Below are 19,455 nucleotides of genomic sequence, written 5' to 3' on the forward strand. Positions count from 1 at the left end.
CCCAAACCCCAGCGCTGCAGTGGGAGCTGCCGGCCCCGGCCCCGGGGCTACAGGCTGTAGAACTTGAGGCTCCGGTCCATGCCCGTGGAGGCGATGAACTTGGCGTGGTGGCCGAAAGCCACTCCCGTGGTGAGGCCGCTGTGCTCTGCGGAGGGAAGGCAGCAGAGGGGTTAGGGCCGGGCCGGGCCGAGGTGCTTCCCCTCCCGCCCTCAGCCCCGCGCCCCGCACCGGTGAAGTGAAGGATTTCCGTCCACTGCTTGCAGATGTAGATCTGGACGTCCGTCCCGCCCAGCGCCAGGTAGGTGCCGCTCTGGTCAAAGATGAGAGACTTCACCTGGGAAGGAGAGGGGGGAAAAGGCTTCAGGACACACCCGGGGAGCTCCAGCTGCTCCTCTCTGCCCCAACACCCACGTGGCACCTCCACCTCGGGCTTCCCAGAGCGCGTGAGCAGGGCTGGGGTGGCCAGCAGTGGCCCAGCAGGCTGCCAGAGGGGAAAAGGGACTGCCACGCACCTCGAAGTTATTGTCCAGCTGCAGCGTCTTGAAGTTCTTGAGCTTACGCAGGTCCCAGAGCTTGACGGAGGAGTCGTCTGCAGCTGTGGCCAGGTAGTAGCCGTTCTCGGAGAAGGCGATGCTGGTGATGGGGCCCGAGTGCCCCGGGAAGTTGGCCACGTTGGTGCGTTCCTGGGGACAGGAGGGTCAGACACGGGCTGCTGGCAGGGAGATGCTGCCTCAGGCACCTCGGCCTCCCCAGGGCAGCAGATTGGGCAGGAGGGGGACAACAGCCCCCAGGGGACAGCGAGAATTTGCACATGCAGGGATGAGGAAAGCCCCAGGGACACTGGAGAGCAGATCTCTGCACCTCTCGCTCTGCCCACGTAGCTCAGCCCACGGCAGATTGCACAGTCGGGCTGCTGCAGAGCTAAAATGGCCCAGCAAGCCAGCACAGAGCACAGAAAACAGCAGGAGCTGCCCCTGTGCCGGGGCTCCAGCACAGCACAGCCGCTGGGCACCAAGCCCACCACGCCGCTGACTCCCCACCCACTGCGTGCCCTGGGCCAGCCCTACCTTCAGATCCCAGATCTTGATCTGAGAGTCCATCGTCCCTGTCCCAAAAATGAGCCCGTCCGGGTGGAACTGGGCACAGGTGAGAGCTGCAGAGACACAGGGAAACAGCAGAGGGCTGAGGAGGCTCTGTCCTGGGACAGCCCTTCCACCAACAGCCCCCAGACGAGTTCTCCCATGCTCCGAGAGGCCACAAAATACCACTCTGCACGGTCACGGGAGCCCCCCGGGTGGGCACACACAGCCTTACCACAGCCAGAGCTCTCGTCTGTCACCTTGGTGAGGACACGGCCGGTCTGGATGTCCGAGAAAGCCCAGTACTGGAAGAGAGGAACAGGGTGCTGAGCACACAGCGACAGCACGGGGGGTCTGCATGCTCTGAGCCAGGTCTGGGCCTCACCTGGTCATCAGAAGAGCTGAGCAGGTAGTCACCCGTGGCGTGCAGACTCAGCCCGGTCACGGAGCCCTCGTGGGCACGCACAACCTGCACGCAGGAGGCGTTGGGCACGGACCAGATCCGGATGGTAGCATCGGGAGAAGCGGAGAACACCAGCTCCTAAAGAGGGGCGAGGCAGGAAGGTTAACACCAAAGCACCGCCGGGCTTCTGTCTGAAAGCTGCTAAAGGCGGGATCTGGCCAGGGAAAGACATGGGGTGCACGATTTGGGCAAGTCTGGCCACGAAAGAAGAGGCCAGAAAGGGCAGCAGCGCACCTGAGAGGGGTGGAACACGACGCTGGTGACCTTCTTGGAGTGGCCCTTGAGTGTCGCCAGGATCTGCTCTGAGCTCTTGTCGAAGACGATGACGTTTTTATCAGCCCCGCCTGGAAAACACAGCGGGGAGCTGGGAGAGATGCAGCGAGGCCAGCCACGTCCAACATCTCCCTGCTGCTCCCGGAGAGCTCTGCCCTGGGAAGCTCTGCCGTGAGCTGAGAGAATTCCTCACGCCCCTTTCTTTGCCCCCCTCAGCCCCCAGAAGCACAAAGCCCTGCTCCCAAGCAGCTGCAGGCTCTCTGTCACCACCAGATTCCCTGTGACGCAGAGGCGACTCCCTTACCGGTGAGGATCTTGTTGGTGTCGGAAGGACAGAGGTCCAAGGCCAGGATCCCCGGGATGCTGGCACTGTGCAGCCCCTGCACGATGCAGAAGGACGCCAGGTTAGTGCTGCGAGCAAGAAAACGCTCCACAGGGAACAGAGAGGGCCCTGGGGGGAGCCCAGGGTGCTTTGATTCAGCTGTAGGAGCCCGTACCACGTGCACCCCAGCACAGATCCCCGTGGGAAGAGCCACGACCCCCTGCTAGCTCTGCCCAGCAGCAGACCCATCGCCTTTTGATGCTGCCAAGCGCGTACCCAGCAGCAAGCAAAGAGTTTTTGAGTGCCCATCCCGCATCGCAGCACTCACCACGTGCGAGGCGACCTGCCGGTACTTGCTGAGCTCCTCCGGCTTCACCAGCTCCTCCGGAACCGTCTTGCCTCTCTGCAAAAGGAGAAGGGCGCAGGGATGAACACCTCAGGACACGTCACGTCCTCGCTTCCGCAGCGTCTCGGGAGCAGAAGGGGGCTGCTCACCTTCTTACGCTCCGTGGTCAGCACCGTGGCCTTGTCTTGAAGCTGCAAAACAAGAGGACAGCGGCTGCAGCCTAGGCTGGAGAACTAGGCGCAGGGGCAGGCTGGAGAACAGCCACCGAGCTCTGCAGCGGCACAAGCGGCAGGGCCTCACCTTCTGGATGATCTCGGGGGTCATGCCGGCGAGCTCACCCAGGTCCATGGACTCCCCAGCTCCCTGTGAGGCACAGAATTAGTTATATGTGGGAAGGGAACACCGGGGAAAAGCGCAGAGCGAGGCAGAGGGGACTCACCGCCACGTTGGGCTGGGAGGACGGCACGGTCTGGGGCACGATGAGGCCAGCCTGAGGTTTCAGCGTCGCCAGAGCTGCGGAGGCAGAGGAGCGCCGTGAGGCCCTGCCCTGTCTCCCCGAGGCTCACGGCCACCCTCCTTTCCCCGTCACCTTCTCTGGCGGCGGTGACCTCCTTGGTGAGCCGAGCGATGACACGGCAGGCGGCGTCGTGCTGGTAGAGCGCGTGGGACAGCTCCTGGCGCGTGGTCTGCAGCTGCTGGCGCAGGGTGAAGCTGTGCAGCATGACGGCATCCTGCCGGGACGGGACACGCTCAGACACACGCACGCTCAGCCCCGTTCCCGGCCCCGGCTCCCATCCCCGGGCTGCCACTCACCCACTCATCCTGCAGCGCCTTCAGGATGGCCGGGATGCTCGTGGCAGACGGCGGCTTGGGCCGGATCGGGTGGGCGACTGCCGACGGGACGGCACGGGGAGGGGGTCAGCCGCCTCCTCCCCGCCCCGCAGCCCCCCCCGCCGTGCCCACACCGGGCGGTTCGTCCCGGTGCAGCCCCCGTGCGGCCGGGCTCAGCCCCGGTGGCCGCCGTTACCCTTGATGTCGATGAGCTGCTCCTCGGACAGCGGCTGGTTGTTGACCGGGTCGGTGCCGTTCTCCGCGATGTACTTCTCGATCAGCCGCCGCTCGTAGACGTGGTTGGAGACGGGCGAGACGCACGGGTGCTCGGGGACCTCGTTGGAGACTGGGGGGGAGGCCGCGGGTCACGGCGCGGCACCGGCACCGGCACCGGCACCGCCCCCGGTACCGAGCGCGGTCCCGGCAGGGCCCAACCCCCCCCCCCGGTGCGCCCCGCGCTCACTGGAGCAGATGAGGGCCATGGCGGGCCCCGCGCTGCCGCCCCGCTCCGCTTCCGCCTCCCGCTTCCGCTTCCGGTCCCGGTGTGTCGGGGGGGGGGCGCGCGGAGCCCCTCCGCCGCTCCCGCCGCCTCACGCGGGCTCCGCCGCCGGAAACGGAAGCGCTCCCGGCGTGCCCCGCGGCGGGGGCGGGGCCGCGGAGGCGCTCCGGACTACAACTCCCATGGTGCCCCGCGGCTGGGGGGCGGGGGACTGAGCGCGCGCCCCCGCAGCGCCCCCGTGCGGCGGCGGGGTACGGGGGGGGGCACGGGGCGGGGGGGGCACGGAGAGATTGGGGGGGCGGGGGGGGCTGATTGGGGGGGGGGGGCAAGGGGGGGCTCGGGGGGGGAAGGGGAGAGCGGGGGGGGGGGGAGGAGGGGATTTGGGGGGGCGTGGGGGGGTGTGGGGGGGGTTAGGGAGGGATTGGGGGGGTTACAGGGGGATTTGGGGGGGGGCAGGGGGGGTTATGGGGGACTTGGGGGGGTTACGGGGGCATTTGGGAGGACTTGGGGGGGTTACGGGGAGATTGGGGGAGGGTAGGGGGGATTTGGGGGGGTTACGGGGGCATTTGGGGGGGGAAGGGGGGTTATGGGAGACTCGGGAGGGTTACGGGGGCATTTGGGAGGATTTGGGGGGGTTACGGGGGCATTTTGGAGGATTTTGGGGGGGTTACGGGGGGATTTGGGGAGGGTTAGAGGGGATTTGGGGGGGTTACGGGGGCATTTGGGAGGATTTGGGGGAGTTTTGGGGGGATTCGGGGGGGTTATGGGGGATTTAGGAAGGTTAGGGAGGGATTTGGGGGTTTGTGGGGGGATTGGGGGGAGTCAGGGGGGGACTTGGGGGGGTTAGGGGGGATTTGGGGGGGTTACAGGGGGATTTGGGGGGGTTAGGGGGGTGTTCGGGGGTGTTGGGGGGTAATGGGGACGCTTGAAGGGTATTTTGGGGGGTGGGGGGGATAAATGGGGGTGTACACTGGGGGGTAATAGGGGGGTGTTTTGGGGGGGTTAAGGAGGGGTTATACTGGGGTGCTGGGGGTCCGGCAGAGGGGTTGGGGGGGTCACACCAGGCACAGGGGGGGGTCCTGGGGGGGAGCGGGGGCACGTGGTGGGCATGGGGGGTGGTACGGGGGGGGCACAGCCCCTGCTGCCCCTGCTGCCCCCCCCCACGGTGCTGCTCCCCGCAGAGCCCCGGGGCCGGAGGCAGCGCTGGGGATGGGGGGCGACACCGGGGGGAGCCGGGCCCTGCTGGGGGCTGCGCTGCTGCCGCTGCCCTGGGCCCCCTCGCTGGGAGCGGTGGCGGCGGGGGGGGGCCCGGAGAGCTTCGGGAGCCCCCCAGCCCCCAGCACCGACCCGCTGTGGCGCCTGGGCCACGCCGCCTGGGCCACGCTGGAGGGCTGGCTGGGCCCCGAGCCGCTGCGGCTGCTGGCGGAGGTGAGCCCCACACCCCTTTTTGGGGGGTTACGGGGACGCGGAGGGGGTGTCGCCCCCCCCCAGACCCCAAGCACCCTGTTTTCCCCCCCGCAGGGCCTGGCCGCCGTGCTGTGGCTCGTCTCCTCCGCCATCTCGGCCGCCCTGGCCGTGCTCAGCACCATCGCGGGGGACATCCTGAGCGCCTGCGGCCTGGGCGGTGAGTCTGGGCTGGGGGGGGGGGGCACCCCCAAACGACCCCCGCACGCCACCAGCACCCCGCCGACCCCGTTGTTTTCCCCCCTTCCAGGGGCCGGGCTGGTGCGCGGGGCGGCGCTGGCCCCCGGCGAGGTGCAGCGGGTGCTGCTGTGGGGGCTGGCGGCGCTGGCGGGGGCCCGGCTGCTGCCGCGGCTGCTGGGGCTGCTGCTGGCCCCGCTGCGGCCGGCGCTGCGCTGCCTGAAGCTCTGCTGCTTCCTGGGAGCCTTCCTCCGCGTGGCGGCCGCCGAGGGCAGCAGCCCCACGGCGCAGGCGGCGATGCTGCTGGGGCTCTGGGGGCTCTACCTGCTGCTGGGGGGCGGCGGGGAGCAGCCCCCCGGCCCCGAAGCGCGGCTGGAAGCCGCCGTCCGCAGCCTGGAGTGGAAGGTGGAGGAGCTGTGCCGCTGGCACAGGTGGGGGGGGGCCCAGAACCGGGAGGAGGAGTGAGGGGGAGCAGTGTGGGGGGGGCTGCGCTGCCCCCCTCCCACCCCACCCACGTGTGGGACCCCCCGCTGCGTGCGCCCCCCAACCCCGCTCACCCCTTCCGCCACCCCGCGTGTGGCCGGTGACCCCGTGGGACAGGCGCCGTCCCGGCAGCCCCCGTCCCGCTGCCCCCCAAAGCTGGGGAGCCGCTCGCCGTGCCCCCCCCTCAGTGCCTTCACCGAGCCCACGCTGCTTTGTCCCCCGGGGGGCACGCCGGCAGCCCCCAGCCCCTTTTGCCCACCAAGGAGCAGAGGGGGCAGCCTGTCCGTCCGTCCGTCCGCCTCCAGAGGTGGCTGTGGGGTGAGAAGGGGACCCCAAAGATGGGTGCCACCCCCCCCGTGGGACAGTGGCCGTGCCCCACGCTGCCGGCTCGGTTTTCCAGCTGCTTGCTGAGTGGTTTTGCTGTGCGGTGCCAAATAAAAGAGTTTCACAGTGTCCTTGTGCTGCCTGGCCCACCCCGTGGGGAAGGGGGGAGCGCTGCGGGGTGCCTGGGTCCTGGGGGGGACACAGAGGACGCTGGGAACGGTGGCAGGCTGGGACTGGGAGGTGCTGGGGCAGCGCGCGCTGTCCCCGTGTGTTTGCTGAGGCGGGGAGCAGGGGGATGCCCGTGCCAGGAGCCGGCCCCGCTGCCCTCTGCATGTCCCTGCGCTGGGCCCCCTCGGCCCCCCTGCTTGCCCCCAGTGTCGCCAGCTCTCCCAGTGCCCCCAGTGTCCCCAGTTCCTTCAGTGCTTCCAATCCCCTCAGCCCTTCCATTCCACTCAGTGTCCCCAGTGTCCCCAGTTCTTCCAGTGCCCCCAGTTCTCCCAGTGCCCTCAGTACCTTCAGTCCCTCCAGTGCCTCCAGTCCCTCCCAGTGTCCCCAGTCTTTCCAGTGCCCCCTTCTCTTCCAGCGTGCCCAGTCCCCCCAGTGTCCCCCATCCCTCCCAGTCCCTCCAGTGCCCCCAGTCCCCTCAGCCCTTCCCATTCCACCCAGTGTGCCCAGTACCCCCCAGTGCCCCCAATTCTCCCAGTCCCCTCAGTCCCTGCAGCGCCTCCAGTCCCTCCCAGTCCCCGCCAGTGCCCCCCACCCCTCCCGGCCCCCCCAGCGCCCCCTCCCGCCGGGGGTCCCGGTGCTCCCGGCGCTGCGCACCCCGGCGGGGCCCCGGTGCCGGGAGTTTAGGACCCGGCGGGGCGAGGCGGCGCCGGTGCCGGTCCCGCCCCGGCCCCATTGTCTGGGCGCGGAGGCGGAGGGACGGCAGCGGCGGCGCCGTTCGCACGGACGCGCCGCGGAGCCCTCCCGGCCCCGGTACCGGCCCCGGTACCGGCCATGGCCCCGGCCCCGGGGGCCCGCCTGGCGCTGCTGGCCGCCGCCCTGCTCGGGGCATCAGGTGAGCGCAACGGCACCGGGCACCGGCACCGGGCACCGAGCACCGGGCACCGGGCACCGGTACCGGCACCGGCACCGGCATCCCGTGATCCGCGCCCCCCGGCATCTCCCCCCCCGGCTCTCCCGGGAGCCGCCGGGAATCCGCTCCCGGCGCCGCACCGGCACCCAGCGGGGCTTCCCCGGCGCGGCTCCCCCCGCCCCTTCTCACCGCGTTCCCCGGGATCCAGCCGGCACCGGCGCCGTGCGACCCCCGGGATCCCGCTGCCCCGAGCCCGGATCCCACCCTGCGGGACCCCGCGGCGCTCCCCCAGCCCCGGGGGGGCTCCGGCACCAGCGCCCGTGGGTCCCCACCTCGGGGCACCCCCGGGGGGGCGGCACCGGCCCCAGAGCGGAGCGCAGGGGTAGGGGCTGCGCTCCCCACGTCCCCCCGTCCCCGAGGCCGGTGACAGCCGTCCCCGTCCCCGCAGCGAGTGGCGACTGGGCCCCCCCGGAGCCCGTGTTCCTGCCGGCGGAGCTGGAGGTGCTGGCGGTGCCCGAGCACTACCGGCTGCAGCGGGCGGACGGGGACCTGGCCGCCAACACCTCCCTGCACGCCCGCACCGAGACCTTCCTGCTGCTGCCGCACGGCTCCGGCGCCCAGCCGCTGCTCCGGGCGTCCTACACACCCTTCAGCACCCGGCAGGTAATGCCCGAGCCCCCCTCCCAGCCCCCCGCAGCCCCCGGGGCTGTTGGGACCCCGCCAGCATCGCCGTCTGTTCCAGGAGGTGCCCGCTGAGAGCCCCCCGGAGAAGGAGGGCTGGGCTGTCCGTGCCGTGTCCCTGGAGAGCGCCGTGTCCCCGGACGAGCCCGTTGCCCGCGTCCTCTTCCACCTGCGGGGTCCCGACTGGCTGCCGGGGCAGCGGGAGCCCCCCGGGGAGCGGGACTTGCCCTGCGTCACCCTCCATGCCCACCACCGTGGCCGGGTGGCGCGGGGCGCCTGCCGCCTGCAGGTTGGTGCTGCCCACCGGGGTTGGGGTGGGGAGGGGGCTGCGGGACCCCCCTTCGGCTCCCCCTCTTTCCTCTGAGCCTGCTTATCCCCCCCCCAGGCTCCTCTGGGCGTCTGCGTGGTGGAGCTGGAGATCCCCCCCCGCTGGTTCTCCCCGGCGGCCCCTGCCCCCCGTGCCCCCCTGGAGCCGGCTGAGCTCCACTACGGCGTTTTGGGGCCGGGGGCGTGCGGCCGTGCCGGGGGCCGGGGGGGGATGGACACGGGGCCACGGGAGGCCCCGCGGTACCTGGGGCCGCTGGAGCTGCGCGTGGCGGCGCCGGCACGGCGGCAGGAGGTGCGGCTGGACGAGCGGGTGCTGCTGCGCGTCCCCGACGCCACGCTGCGCCCCGGGCAGCGCTTCGCCGCCACCCTCGCCCTGCGGAACAACTTCACCGCCCAGCAGCTGACCCTGCGGTGAGACCCCGCGTGTGGGATCGGGACTGGGAGGCAGGGGTCAGGGGGGACACGGCGTGACGCATCCCGTGGCCCCCCCACGCCTTGTCCCCCCAGGATCAAGGCCAAGAAGGGGCTGCTGGTGGTGGCGGCCCGACCCGGGGACCCTGCCTGGGCCGTTCAGCTGGAGCGCACCCGCGGCCCCAAGCACTGGACGGCCGTGGTGACGTGCCGGCGGAGCGGGGACGCCCACGGGGACTGGAGGTAGGGGCAGCAGTGCTGGGGGGGCTTCTGCGTGGCACCCAGTGTAGCCCAGTATGGCCCAGCTGGGGCATGGGGACCCGTGCGTAGCGCTGCTCCTATCCCAGTATGGCCCAACAGGGGGGCTGGAGCTGTGGGATAGCCCCCATTCAAATCGTAGGTTGCAGGACAGCTCCATCCCAGTAGGTCCCAGTAGATCCCGGTTGGGGTGGCAGGTGGCCCCACCCCAGCAGCTCCCAGCCAGGGCCACGACTTCGCAGGGCGTCGGAGGCGGTCGAGTTCCTGCACCTGGACCTGGCCGTGGAGAACGGGACGGGGGGGCTGGCGCCGGCGCGGCCCCTCACCTGGCAGGTGGAGTACCCCGGCCAGGACCCCGAGGCGCAGAAGGACAAGCTGGTGTGGGAGGTGCAGGTGTCGGAGCGGGACGTGCGCGCCCTCGTCCCCTTGGTGCAGGTGGGTGCCCCCCCGGTGCCCGTGTCCCTCCCCGTCCCATCCCTGCCTTGTGCTGTGCTCTCAGCCCCGCTCTGCCCGCAGGAGCTGGAGCTGCTGAACACGGCCCCGCTGACCGGTGTCCCCCGCGCGGTGCCGGTGACGCTGGTGACGGTGGAGGCAGGGGGTGGCGTGGCCGAGGTGACCGAGCCGCTGGGCTGCGAGTCGGCTGACAAGCAGGTGCTGCAGGTGAGCGGGGTCCCGGCTCCCCTGGCACTACCCCCCAGGGGGCTGGCAGCCCCCTGCCCCTCCGTGTGTCCCCTCCGCAGGTGGCAGACAGCTGCGACGCGGTGTTCGTGGGGGGCAAGGAGAGCCGGGGGGCGCGGGGGGCGCGGGTGGACTTCTGGTCGCGCCGCCTGCACGCCTCGCTGCTCTTCACCGTCTGGGCCCCGCTGCTGCCGCTCCGCATCCAGCTCGGTGACACCACCCTGGAGCAGGTGCGGGGCTGGCGCCTGCCCGGTGCCACTGAGAGGTGAGAAGGTCCCAACCCGCTGTCACCAGCCACCGCCGTGGCATGGGCCCGGAGGGAGGTGGAAGCAGGAGGAGGTGCTGAGCCCCACAGCACTCATGCCACGTCCTCCTGCTGCACCCCCCTGCCCCGCAGAGCCCCGTGGGGCTGGTGCTGGACGTGTCCCTTGTCCCTTTGTCCCCAGTGCTGACGGGGAGGCGGATGAGCCCGGGGAGGAGGCCGAGCGGCGGGCGCGGGGCTGCCGGCCCCAGTACCAGCGCACGTTGGTGCGGTTCCTGGCGCACTTCGTGGCGCACCCGCGGGACGGTGGCCGTCACCTCTCCTACCTGCCTGGCCCCGAGTGGCTCCTGGATGTCACCCACCTGGTGGCTGGCCGGGCACGTGTGCAGGACCCCCGTGTGGCATCGCTGGAGGGGGACACCGTGGTGGTCGGCCGGGAGCCTGGCGTCACCTCCGTGGAGGTAGGCACGGGGCGCACCGTTCGGGGCAGCGTGGGGCTGGAGGGGTGGCGGTGCTGGGGCTGGGGAGGGGCCTGACGAGGTGCCCCCCGTGCCCCCAGGTCCGCTCCCCCGTCTCGGACTCCATCCTGGGCGAGCAGATGCTGGTGGTGTCGGAGGAGAAGGTGACGGTGACCGAGCTGCGTGCCCAGCTGGTGGCGGGGCTGGCGCTGGCGCTGCGGACGGAGCCGGGCCACCCCGGCGTGGTCACGGCCACCTGCCAGGCCACGGGCTCGCTGCGGACCCCCAAGCAGGTGAGGGGGGTGCAGCGGGGAGGCGTGGGGGTGCTGGCGGTGCCCGGAGCCCCGCTGCCATCCCCGGCGTCCTGGCAGGAGGCGACGCTGTCCGTCTGGCTGTCCTTCTCCGATGGCACGCTGGCCCCGCTGGAGCTGTACGGCTGGCAGGACGTGGCGCTGGCCGTGGCCTCGCAGGACCCTGCCGTGGTCACCGTGGCGGGGGGCTTGCCCGGGGCCCCCTCCTGGCGCCCGAGGGTGCTGGCGGAGGGGCCGGGGCGAGGGGCCCTGCTGCAGCTCAGCCTGCACCCCCCGGATGCCTGCCGCCGTGGCCGGCACCGGGCGGCCGCCCTGGCCACCGGCTCTGCCTGGCTGGAGGTGGGGGCTGCCCGGCGCGGGACCCCCCCCGGCAGCCCCCGGCCCCCCGCGCCCTTCCCGCGGGCCGAGGGGGCCATGTCGGGGGAGGCGGTGACGGCGGGCAGTGAGCCCCGCAGGAGGAACCCCGGCGGCGTGGGCCCGGCCTCCACCAAGCTGCAGGGGCTGGGGTCTTCCTCGGAGGAGGAGGAGGAGCAGGGGGAGGCAGGCCGCGGGCGTGCGGGCAGGGAGGAGGAGGAGGAGGAGGAGGAAGAGGAGATGGTGAAGGCCCCGGCGCGGGTGACCGACCTGGAGATCGGCATGTACGTCCTGCTGGGCGTCTTCTGCCTGGCCATCTTCATCTTCCTCGTCAACTGCATCTTCTTCGTGCTGCGCTACCAGCAGAAGGAGCCCCCCGACGCCGGGGCCGCCCCCTCAGCCCCCCAGCCCCACAACTGGGTCTGGCTGGGCACCGACCAGGAGGAGCTGAGCCGGCAGCTGGACCGCCAGCAGCCGGAGCCCCCTGCCCCGCCGCCCCCCCAGCTGGGCACCGAGGCCGGGCGCTGCTGCTGCGGGGACCCCCAGGTGCCCACCGCGGGGTCTCCACCCACAGCCCCGCCGCCGGCCGGCACCCCCCCGGCCCGCAAGGAAGGGGCTGCGCCGGGGGGCGGCCGGCGGAAGCGTGTGGAGTTTGTCACCTTCGCGCCCCCCCGGGCCCCCGAGGAGCCCCCCCAGCCCGCCCCCAACGTGCAGTCCATCCTCGTGGCCAGCGAGGACGACATCCGCTGGGTGTGCGAGGACATGGGGCTGCGGGACCCCGAGGAGCTCAGGAGCTACATGGAGAGGATCCGGGGCAGCTCCTGACCCCAGGGGCAGCCCCAGCCCACCCCCCCTCCCCGAGCTGGCTCTGCCCTACGGGACCAGCCTCCTCCCTGTCCCCATCCCTCCTGGTGGCCTGAGCAGGGACACCGGAGGGCCTGGCCCCAAGGCTGTTGGGGTGGCAGCCGCCCACCCCGCAGCATCCCTCCTGGGGGGGTGGGGGTCTCCTCACCCCGGCCCCGCCGTGGTGCCGGAGGGCGCGGGGAGGCTGCGGCCCCCCCCTTGCTGTGGGTCTCATTGCGACGTTGTGTTCATAGTGCTGATGATGAGTCCTGTGGTCCGACCCGGGGAGCGCCCCGCGCCCCCCTCTCCCACCCCCCCCACTCCCCGGCCACACGTCCGTTTTGTATCCATACCGCTGTGGGATGGGGCCGCTGCGGGGGCCTGTTATTTATGGAAGATTTTTAATTCTGACGTTGTTACAAAAATAAAATATTTAAAAAAGCCGAGCCGTGCCCGTGCTGTGGTGTTGCTGGAGCGGGCGGGGGCTGGGGGCTGGGGGTGCCGTGGTGGCTCCCCCAGGCACAGCGGGGCCGTGAGGACAGCCACGGGGCCCTTCACCTCCTCCAGCTCCTCTCCTCCCAAGCCCAGGGGCTCAGATGGGGGTTGAGGGGCTGCGGGTAGGGGGGTGAAGCTCCCACACCCGTGGGTGCCTGCCCACGGCCTCGCCAGCACCCACAGAAAACGGTGGAGGAGGAGGGAGCCCCGCACAGAGCTCTTTCACCCCAGGGTGCTCCCAGAGCCTGGGGGGACCCCTCTCACCCCGTGCTGCCCATCCCAGCTCCCTGGAAGGTGGGGAGGTTGGGATCTGTGCAGCGTGGCTCCTGTTATAAGTTGCCCCCTTAATTAATTTTCAGAGAGCATTGCATTAATAATAGAAAGGAAGTTATTGAGTAAGCAACAGCAAGCAAAACAGCACTGGGCGGCCGGGGAGTCTCGGCTCCACCAACAGCGCGCACCTCACCCCCGCCAGGGTCCCTTTTTATATCTTGGTGATTTCAGGACTACGCAGCACATCCTGGTGTATTCTGTGACTGCGCGCACTGTTGCTAGGGGGTCGTCTCTGTCCCTCTGGTGGTCGTGAAGATGAAGGCCGTAGTCTTCCTCGGCGTTGTGGTTCAACTTCTTTCTTTATTTGGTCATGTTGGCCCAGCGTGAGACAGGAAGGCAAGATGTTGATACACTAGTTTAGCAACTTATCAGGAGATGGTTACATGAACTTTGCAGCAGTGTTTTTTTAACAAAAGAGGCTACTGAGATGCAGAAGGAGAGAAGGGGAGGGGGGGTTCTCTATTTTGTTACATTAAGCAAAAGAATTTTCATAGTGTCTAGCCAAGCATTATACAGCTCCTTACTTCAGCAGGGAGTTTTCACAACTCCCGTTCCTCGAACAGAACTCCTTGTTTTTATAATACAAAAGACAATGAACAAACATTTATTGTGTATTACAATCCCTCCTTTTTCTTTTAGTTACTCATTTTGTTCATTGAAGCTCTGCAATGCCTGGCTACTAAGAACTAATGTTTCCTCGATTCCTTTGTTGGTACTTATTGGCTCGTATTTGGCATGTATGAGCATTAGATGTGCCGCTTCTAAACATCCCTTTACAATCGCAATCAATTTATTAAAAATACATGGTCCAAAAGTTAGTGCTATTATTAATAACAACAAAGGTCCTGCTATTGTTGATAATAAAGTAGTAAGCCAAGGTGAATAATTAAACCAAGATTTGTACCAGCTCTGTTGGGCTTCATTCTCCCGTTTCCTTTTTTCCAACCCTTCCCTGGGTCTTGCCATTGTATCTCTTACCACTCCAGTGTGATCAGCATACACAGCATTCCTCTTTCAGGGCTGCAAACAGCCCGTCCTGTTGAAAAATACCAAATCTAATCCCCTACGATTTTGTAACACTACCTCTGAAAGTGACCTGATAGATTTTCCAGGGCCGAGATGGATTGTTCAATTTGGGTCAGGTCCTCGTCCACAGCAACGCGTAAGGAAGTAAATTCTTGATTTTGTTTAACCAATGAGGCTACCCTGGTCCCCACTCCAGCTCCTCCCAGGATTATTAGGGTGGCCAAAGTTAGAGCCGTGAATGGTTCCCGTCTTTCCAGATGATAACTTGCCACTGTGTGCTGGGTATACATACAATCCTCAGGGTGGTATAGAATCCTTGGTATAATTATCACCTGTATACAAAAATCACGAGACGCATTAAAGAGTTTTAGTGATAGACAAAGAGTTACGCCCACTCACGAACAAACGCACCTAGCGTTGTTGGCTGGGATTAGCCACTCGGTTGATTGTTTTCCATTCTCCATGGTATTACATAGGTGACACTTCCCACTAGGAACCGTGCCCACACACCTACCACCTCCAGTGACTTGTGTTAGTGTTACCCTTATGTCTTTTCCCCAACTGCAATGTAGAGGGCTGTTCTTTGTGCGGGTGGGCTCCCCAGGATCCCCAATAGCATCATAATATGAAGGCCTTATACTAAAGCATAATCAACAGTGTTTTGTTACATTTGGGCTTGTTTTGTTTAATAATTGGTAGCTGGCATTCATGACCCCCCCATATGTTATTCTCAACTATGTTATCATTCTCAGCTTTACCTGAGCTTGTAGGGCTGCCGAGGGTTGGCACTGTAGTATTTTCCACAGGCTGGATTCCCTGGACATTTTCTGACAATACCTCATTTGGTCCTACTGCCTGAGCCTATCAGCATCCTTCTTTTTATTAGTATGAGTCCTCCCCTATCTGTTCCATGTTTGTAAAATCTGACATTTTTCCTAGTACCCAGCTAGTATCGTCCAAGTTTGTTATATTTATATATAGAACCTTGCAAATTTCTTCATTTCTGTGGAAGGTTCCTGTATACCCTATACCATGCCCTTGCCACCTGTAACGGGGATCCACTTGTCAGTTACAACCTTGCGGCCCATATCCCACTTGTAAGAATTTATTCCGACCAGCCCCGAGCGTCCAGTCTATAGCAATGGTTTCACACCCCCAGTATGCACAATAATACACGTTGGGGTAATTACAGTACCCCTTTCCTGGGTTAGAACTTGGGCAGAAATAAAATCCTGATTGGTTAAAGCATGGCTGCACTGACGCCAGGTCACATAATGTGATGCGGAAACTGGGAGCACCCGCTGTCGTTGTTTGCTGGATGATGAATTGATCCTCCCATCTGATTAAGCTCCATTTAAAAGGCTGGTGGGGATGCGCAGACCCATAGCTGACCAAAACGATGATACTGACTCCCATGTATCGTAGGAGGTGGTCGGAGCCCATCTAAATTGTCGGCCCCTCCGTCCCCCACCGTTTTCACTTCTCTGCCTCGCTTGTCAGTTCGGTTGCAGCGAACTACAAGGTATCGGTTCTTCTTGGCAGCAGCAGTGTTCTTCAGGGGAACCTACTAGGGAGCCTTTGAAACAGGGCCTCCTCCCCTTCCCACGATACACAGATAATATACAATACTTATCGAGTCAGTCTTAGTGTCAGCTTCAAGTCGTCAGGGCCTGGAGCTGCCTCCCATTTACCTTCCCGGACTGGTCCTTTCACACGGCTGGCATGCATCCATCCTTTCTGCGCAGTTCGAATAGCCGTTTCTGTGGTAAGCAAAACAACATAGGGGCCTTCCCCATAGTGGTGTTAAAAAAAGTCTCTTTCCAAGTCTTAATTAGAATTGAGGGTGATCAAGTGGCAATTCCGAGTCATAGGGCATACCATATAGCATTTCAAAAGGAGAAATTCCTACATCAGTTCTGGGCTGCATCCATATGTTTAACAGTGCAAGGGGTAAGCATTTTACCCAAAAAGCCTTAGTTTCCAGCACAAGTTTTGTTAGTCGTTTCTTAATTTCACCATTCATTGGCTCTACCTTTCCAGAAGAGGAGGGGTGCCAGGGGCTGTGAAAATCCCACTCAGTCTCTAAGTCCTGCTTTAATCCTTGCAGTAAAGCTTTACACCCATTCAGTCACGTGGTCGATTAGGACAAACAAGTAACTCAGTAAAGTCTACCGGTATACTTTGGAAAGGTCAAAGCCCTGGCTCCCGTCCCCCTCTAGATAGGTTACAAAAGACCTTTTTATTTACCCTTTGACATATAGTACATCCTCTGCATGTGTGCTTCCCTAAAGTATATATTCCTACACAGACATGCTTTCTTAGAACAACATCACACATTGCTTGCACCTCCCAATGATTCTTCTGATGTAAAACAGTTAATATTTGCCTCATTATCACTTTATTCAGCATTTCTCTCCCATCAGGGAGTATCAATTTTCCTTAAAATGATCCACATATTTGTAACAATAATACCTCCTTGGGAGGTTGTAATTGCCCCAAAATCTTTTTTAGAATTTACCCAAATAGATAGGTGGCCCTGTAAACCCCTGAGGTAAAACTGTCCACCTATATTGTTGCTTCCGCCCCCATTTCAGGGTCTTTCCAGTCAGAGGTGAATATACATGTATGTTTGCTCTCAGGGCCAGAGAGCACTCCATTAATAACACTGTTATTCCAGTCTAACAATTTACTAGTTGAATGCCCAATTTAGTCATCAAATCCCTTCCCAACAAGTTAGTCTCTGCCTTGGGTACATACAATAATTGCCCCGTGATCATTTTATCCCCTAGTCTCAGCTTGGTATCCCCCAAAAGTGGCACTATTATCCCAGTCCCTTCTACCCCCATCACATTTAGGGTTTCATTAGTTAATTTAATCCCTGATACTTTACAAGTCAGTAATGACTTAGCTGCCCCAGTGTATTGGGTTTGATGGCAAGGTTCGCGGGGTGTGTGAGTGGTGTGGGGGTGGGAAACTGCAGTGGCAGCCCCCGTAAAAAACAAAACAAAACAAAACAAAACAAATAAAAACAAAAACAGAAACCTCCCCGTGGTAGATAAGGGACAATTTCATCTGGCCCTAAAGGGGCCCACTGCTGCCCAGAGCCAAGCCATAGCAACACAGTCCATGCCTCTGTGAGAGCACATCCACGAAAACAAACAAACAAAGAAACAAACAAAAACCTGCTGCTCAAAGGCGGCTGGGAGAGCGAGAAACCCCCTCGCAGACACCAAAGTCAGTGCAGAAGGAGGGGGAGGAGGCGCTCCAGGTGCTGGAGCCGAAGCCCCCCTGCGGCCGCTGGAGAGGCCCCTGGTGGAGCAGGCTGTTCCCCCCTCCCCGATGCTTGGGAAACTGACCAAACACCACAGCAAATATGCAAATATACCAAAACTTCTAGACTGTTACTTAGATAATGCCTACATCACCTTTCCCTGCTCATTCAACTTCGAATACCTTTAACACTTTCAACAAACCTTTTAACACTTCCTTTATCTTTCTCTAGCCTTTACTTTTCTAATGCCGACATCAAAGGCTCAGTCAGGGGCCAACTTAATTCCATACCTTTTCCCTCCAAGATGCTGAAACAACATCAATATACAACATTTCATCCTGTTTTCCTTCTTTCCACAAAAACATTGACTGTAATATGGTGTTATAATTAGTAGTTCCATTTAGGGGCCACTCCGCTCCATCCTCTAGTTTATAAAGTGGCCACCACTGATTACAATATTTGATAAGAGTTCTTTTACTTTCTGTACCCTCTCACCCCACTATATCCCTCCAATGTGTTAGTATACATCCTAGGAGGCTTTTCCTCGGGATTTCTTTGCTTTGAACTTTTCCTATTGTAATCTACAGTGGTTAATATTCCACCGTTTTCCTAGAAGCTCTTTACTAGTCAATCCCAATCCCTCCAAAATCCACAATATACAGATACACAAGTAAAATCAAACCACTGTAAATTAACTGCCTGTAGACAATTACACTGGGGACATTTAAACCTGATGAGCCGATAATATGCCTGGGCAAATTTTGTTCCCTTAGACATACACCTCAATGGCAGTTATATTTACATATTAACATATTAACATATGTATAAAAGAACACTTTAACAAAAATGCCCGGGCTTTTATATATACAATATACAATGTGCAGTTATTATTCCAGTTAGAATTATTCCTCAGCAGCTGCAAACATTATGCCAGTTGCCATTAAAGCTCGCTTACCCTCCTCCTGTCTCTTTCTTAAAATCTCAGACGTCCCTGGAGTTAATGGGGACTGCCACATATTCCTAGTCACTGGTCCCTGAGTGCTAGAATCAGAGTTGTTATTGGCATCCCCCTGGGGTTGCAGATTAAGAAGCCCGGGAGTCGGAGGGGCTGCAGGTGGGGGTGGTGGAATATAGGGAGGCAGTGGGGCTGGGATCTCTAATTCTCGGTTTTTCTTGTGCCTCCCATCCCCTCCTTTTTCTTTTAGAGGATATAAATTGGCTCGAGTTTCCGAGCTGATCCACAAATGTGCATATTCACTTTCTTCCAAACTAAAAGGTTCTTTTGAGTTTACATAAATATTTAGGGCCTGGCAAACCCAATCTTCAAAGGACCCAAATACAGGCCAGTAAAGGTGGTCTCCTCGAATCTGTTTACCACCCCAAACTTCAACACAATAATGTATCATTTTTACTTTATTCCTTCCCCGCCTAAAAGGGGAATCCTGCCAATTTTTAATCATTAATCCCGGGGTAACCTAACATCAGACGTTACCCCACCCATGGGACCAGAAGGCTTACTCTTCTTCTGTCCCATCTTCCGGAGCGCCTTCACACACACACGCACGAATCGCTTCCCCCTTTTCGTGGCCCAGTCCCTCGCGGGATGTGGGAACCGCACTACTGAGGGGTCCGCACTCGCTTCGTCTGCAATTGGACGTCTCACAACGACACGCTCCAGGATACCCAACCCCAACCGAACGGATCACCGGCCTATACTTACTCACTCCTGAGTCTTCGTTCGGTCTTCGTGCACAAAGATTACTAGGGGTTGCTGGCTTTATTTGCTTGCTGCCGAATTTGGGGTTTGTCGGTGAAGGATTTGAATGAAAGTAATCCTAGCGAAGGCCGCTGAAATCAGTGGGGCGCCCCCTCCGAAGGTCTTTCAATCAGATTGCCTTCATCTGAGTCACGGCACCAAATTTGTTATAAGTTGCCCCCTTAATTAATTTTCAGAGAGCATTGCATTAATAATAGAAAGGAAGTTATTGAGTAAGCAACAGCAAGCAAAACAGCGCTGGGCGGCCGGGGAGTCTCGGCTCCACCAACGGCGCGCACCTCATCCCCCCCCCACGGTCCCTTTTTATATCTTGGTGATTTCAGGACTACGCAGCACATCCTGGTGTATTCTGCGACTGCGCGCGCTGTTGCTAGGGGGTCGTCTCTGTCCCTCTGGTGGTCGTGAAGATGAAGGCCGTAGTCTTCCTCGGCGTTGTGGTTCAACTTCTTTCTTTATTTGGTCATGTTGGCCCAGCGTGAGACAGGAAGGCAAGATGTTGATACACTAGTTTAACAACTTATCAGGAGATGGTTACATGAACTTTGCAGCAGTGTTTTTTTAACAAAAGAGGCTACTGAGATGCAGAAGGAGAGAAGGGGAGGGGGGGTTCTCTATTTTGTTACATTAAGCA

At 62.3% G+C, this 19,455-nt stretch overlaps 3 protein-coding genes and 1 long non-coding RNA gene across 5 annotated transcripts; 2 read left to right on the top strand and 2 right to left on the bottom strand.

Annotated features, from left to right (window-relative positions):
• Window positions 1-3,937, bottom strand: PRPF19 (pre-mRNA processing factor 19). Its single transcript, XM_084522611.1, has 16 exons — window positions 3,778-3,937; window positions 3,511-3,660; window positions 3,297-3,373; window positions 3,073-3,214; window positions 2,923-2,996; window positions 2,784-2,846; window positions 2,633-2,674; window positions 2,466-2,540; window positions 2,120-2,195; window positions 1,777-1,886; window positions 1,465-1,620; window positions 1,315-1,384; window positions 1,068-1,153; window positions 513-683; window positions 229-334; window positions 1-145 (listed from the first exon to the last, which is right to left on the bottom strand). Exons 1-16 carry the CDS (start codon window positions 3,794-3,796, stop codon window positions 48-50), a joined length of 1,515 nt encoding a protein of 504 aa, XP_084378737.1. The 5' UTR covers window positions 3,797-3,937; the 3' UTR covers window positions 1-47.
• A 1,016-nt stretch (window positions 3,938-4,953) lies between these two features.
• TMEM109 (transmembrane protein 109) lies at window positions 4,954-6,392 on the top strand. The gene is made up of 3 exons (XM_084522636.1): window positions 4,954-5,241; window positions 5,335-5,437; window positions 5,528-6,392. Exons 1-3 carry the CDS (start codon window positions 5,023-5,025, stop codon window positions 5,917-5,919), a joined length of 714 nt encoding a protein of 237 aa, XP_084378762.1. The 5' UTR covers window positions 4,954-5,022; the 3' UTR covers window positions 5,920-6,392.
• Window positions 6,393-7,188: 796 nt separating this feature from the next.
• TMEM132A (transmembrane protein 132A) lies at window positions 7,189-12,366 on the top strand. Of its 2 annotated transcripts, none has more exons than XM_084522557.1 (11): window positions 7,189-7,321; window positions 7,788-8,002; window positions 8,082-8,309; window positions 8,406-8,758; window positions 8,855-9,001; window positions 9,259-9,451; window positions 9,533-9,676; window positions 9,757-9,959; window positions 10,141-10,417; window positions 10,516-10,707; window positions 10,786-12,366. In XM_084522557.1, the coding sequence occupies exons 1-11, from the start codon at window positions 7,261-7,263 to the stop codon at window positions 11,902-11,904; spliced, it is 3,132 nt and encodes a 1,043-aa protein (XP_084378683.1). In that variant the 5' UTR covers window positions 7,189-7,260; the 3' UTR covers window positions 11,905-12,366. The 2 variants fall into 2 exon arrangements, with proteins under 2 accessions (XP_084378683.1, XP_084378684.1); XM_084522558.1 differs by having other exon boundaries at window positions 9,796-9,959.
• A 416-nt stretch (window positions 12,367-12,782) lies between these two features.
• On the bottom strand, window positions 12,783-19,424 carry LOC311438345. The gene is made up of 2 exons (XR_014694068.1): window positions 18,768-19,424; window positions 12,783-14,108 (listed from the first exon to the last, which is right to left on the bottom strand). It is a non-coding gene; the product is annotated as an uncharacterized lncRNA (long non-coding RNA).
• Between the last annotated feature and the right edge of the window lie 31 nt (window positions 19,425-19,455).

This window comes from Aythya ferina (assembly GCF_964211825.1).
Source record: "Aythya ferina genome assembly, chromosome: 5".
NCBI classification, from domain to species: Eukaryota; Metazoa; Chordata; class Aves; order Anseriformes; family Anatidae; genus Aythya; species Aythya ferina.

Coding starts and splice junctions, on each gene's coding strand:
- PRPF19 (XM_084522611.1), bottom strand. Junction 2,196..2,465: donor GGCAGGTCGCCTCGCACGTG/GTGAGTGCTGCG, acceptor TGCATCGTGCAG/GGGCTGCACAGTGCCAGCAT. Junction 1,621..1,776: donor TCGTGTTCCACCCCTCTCAG/GTGCGCTGCTGC, acceptor GCCCCTCTTTAG/GAGCTGGTGTTCTCCGCTTC.
- TMEM109 (XM_084522636.1), top strand. CDS start 5,023: ATGGGGGGCGACACCGGGGGGAGCCGGGCCCTGCTGGGGGCTGCGCTG. Junction 5,242..5,334: donor CGCTGCGGCTGCTGGCGGAG/GTGAGCCCCACA, acceptor TCCCCCCCGCAG/GGCCTGGCCGCCGTGCTGTG. Junction 5,438..5,527: donor GAGCGCCTGCGGCCTGGGCG/GTGAGTCTGGGC, acceptor CCCCCCTTCCAG/GGGCCGGGCTGGTGCGCGGG.
- TMEM132A (XM_084522557.1), top strand. CDS start 7,261: ATGGCCCCGGCCCCGGGGGCCCGCCTGGCGCTGCTGGCCGCCGCCCTG. Junction 8,310..8,405: donor GGGGCGCCTGCCGCCTGCAG/GTTGGTGCTGCC, acceptor TCCCCCCCCCAG/GCTCCTCTGGGCGTCTGCGT. Junction 9,452..9,532: donor CCCTCGTCCCCTTGGTGCAG/GTGGGTGCCCCC, acceptor CTCTGCCCGCAG/GAGCTGGAGCTGCTGAACAC.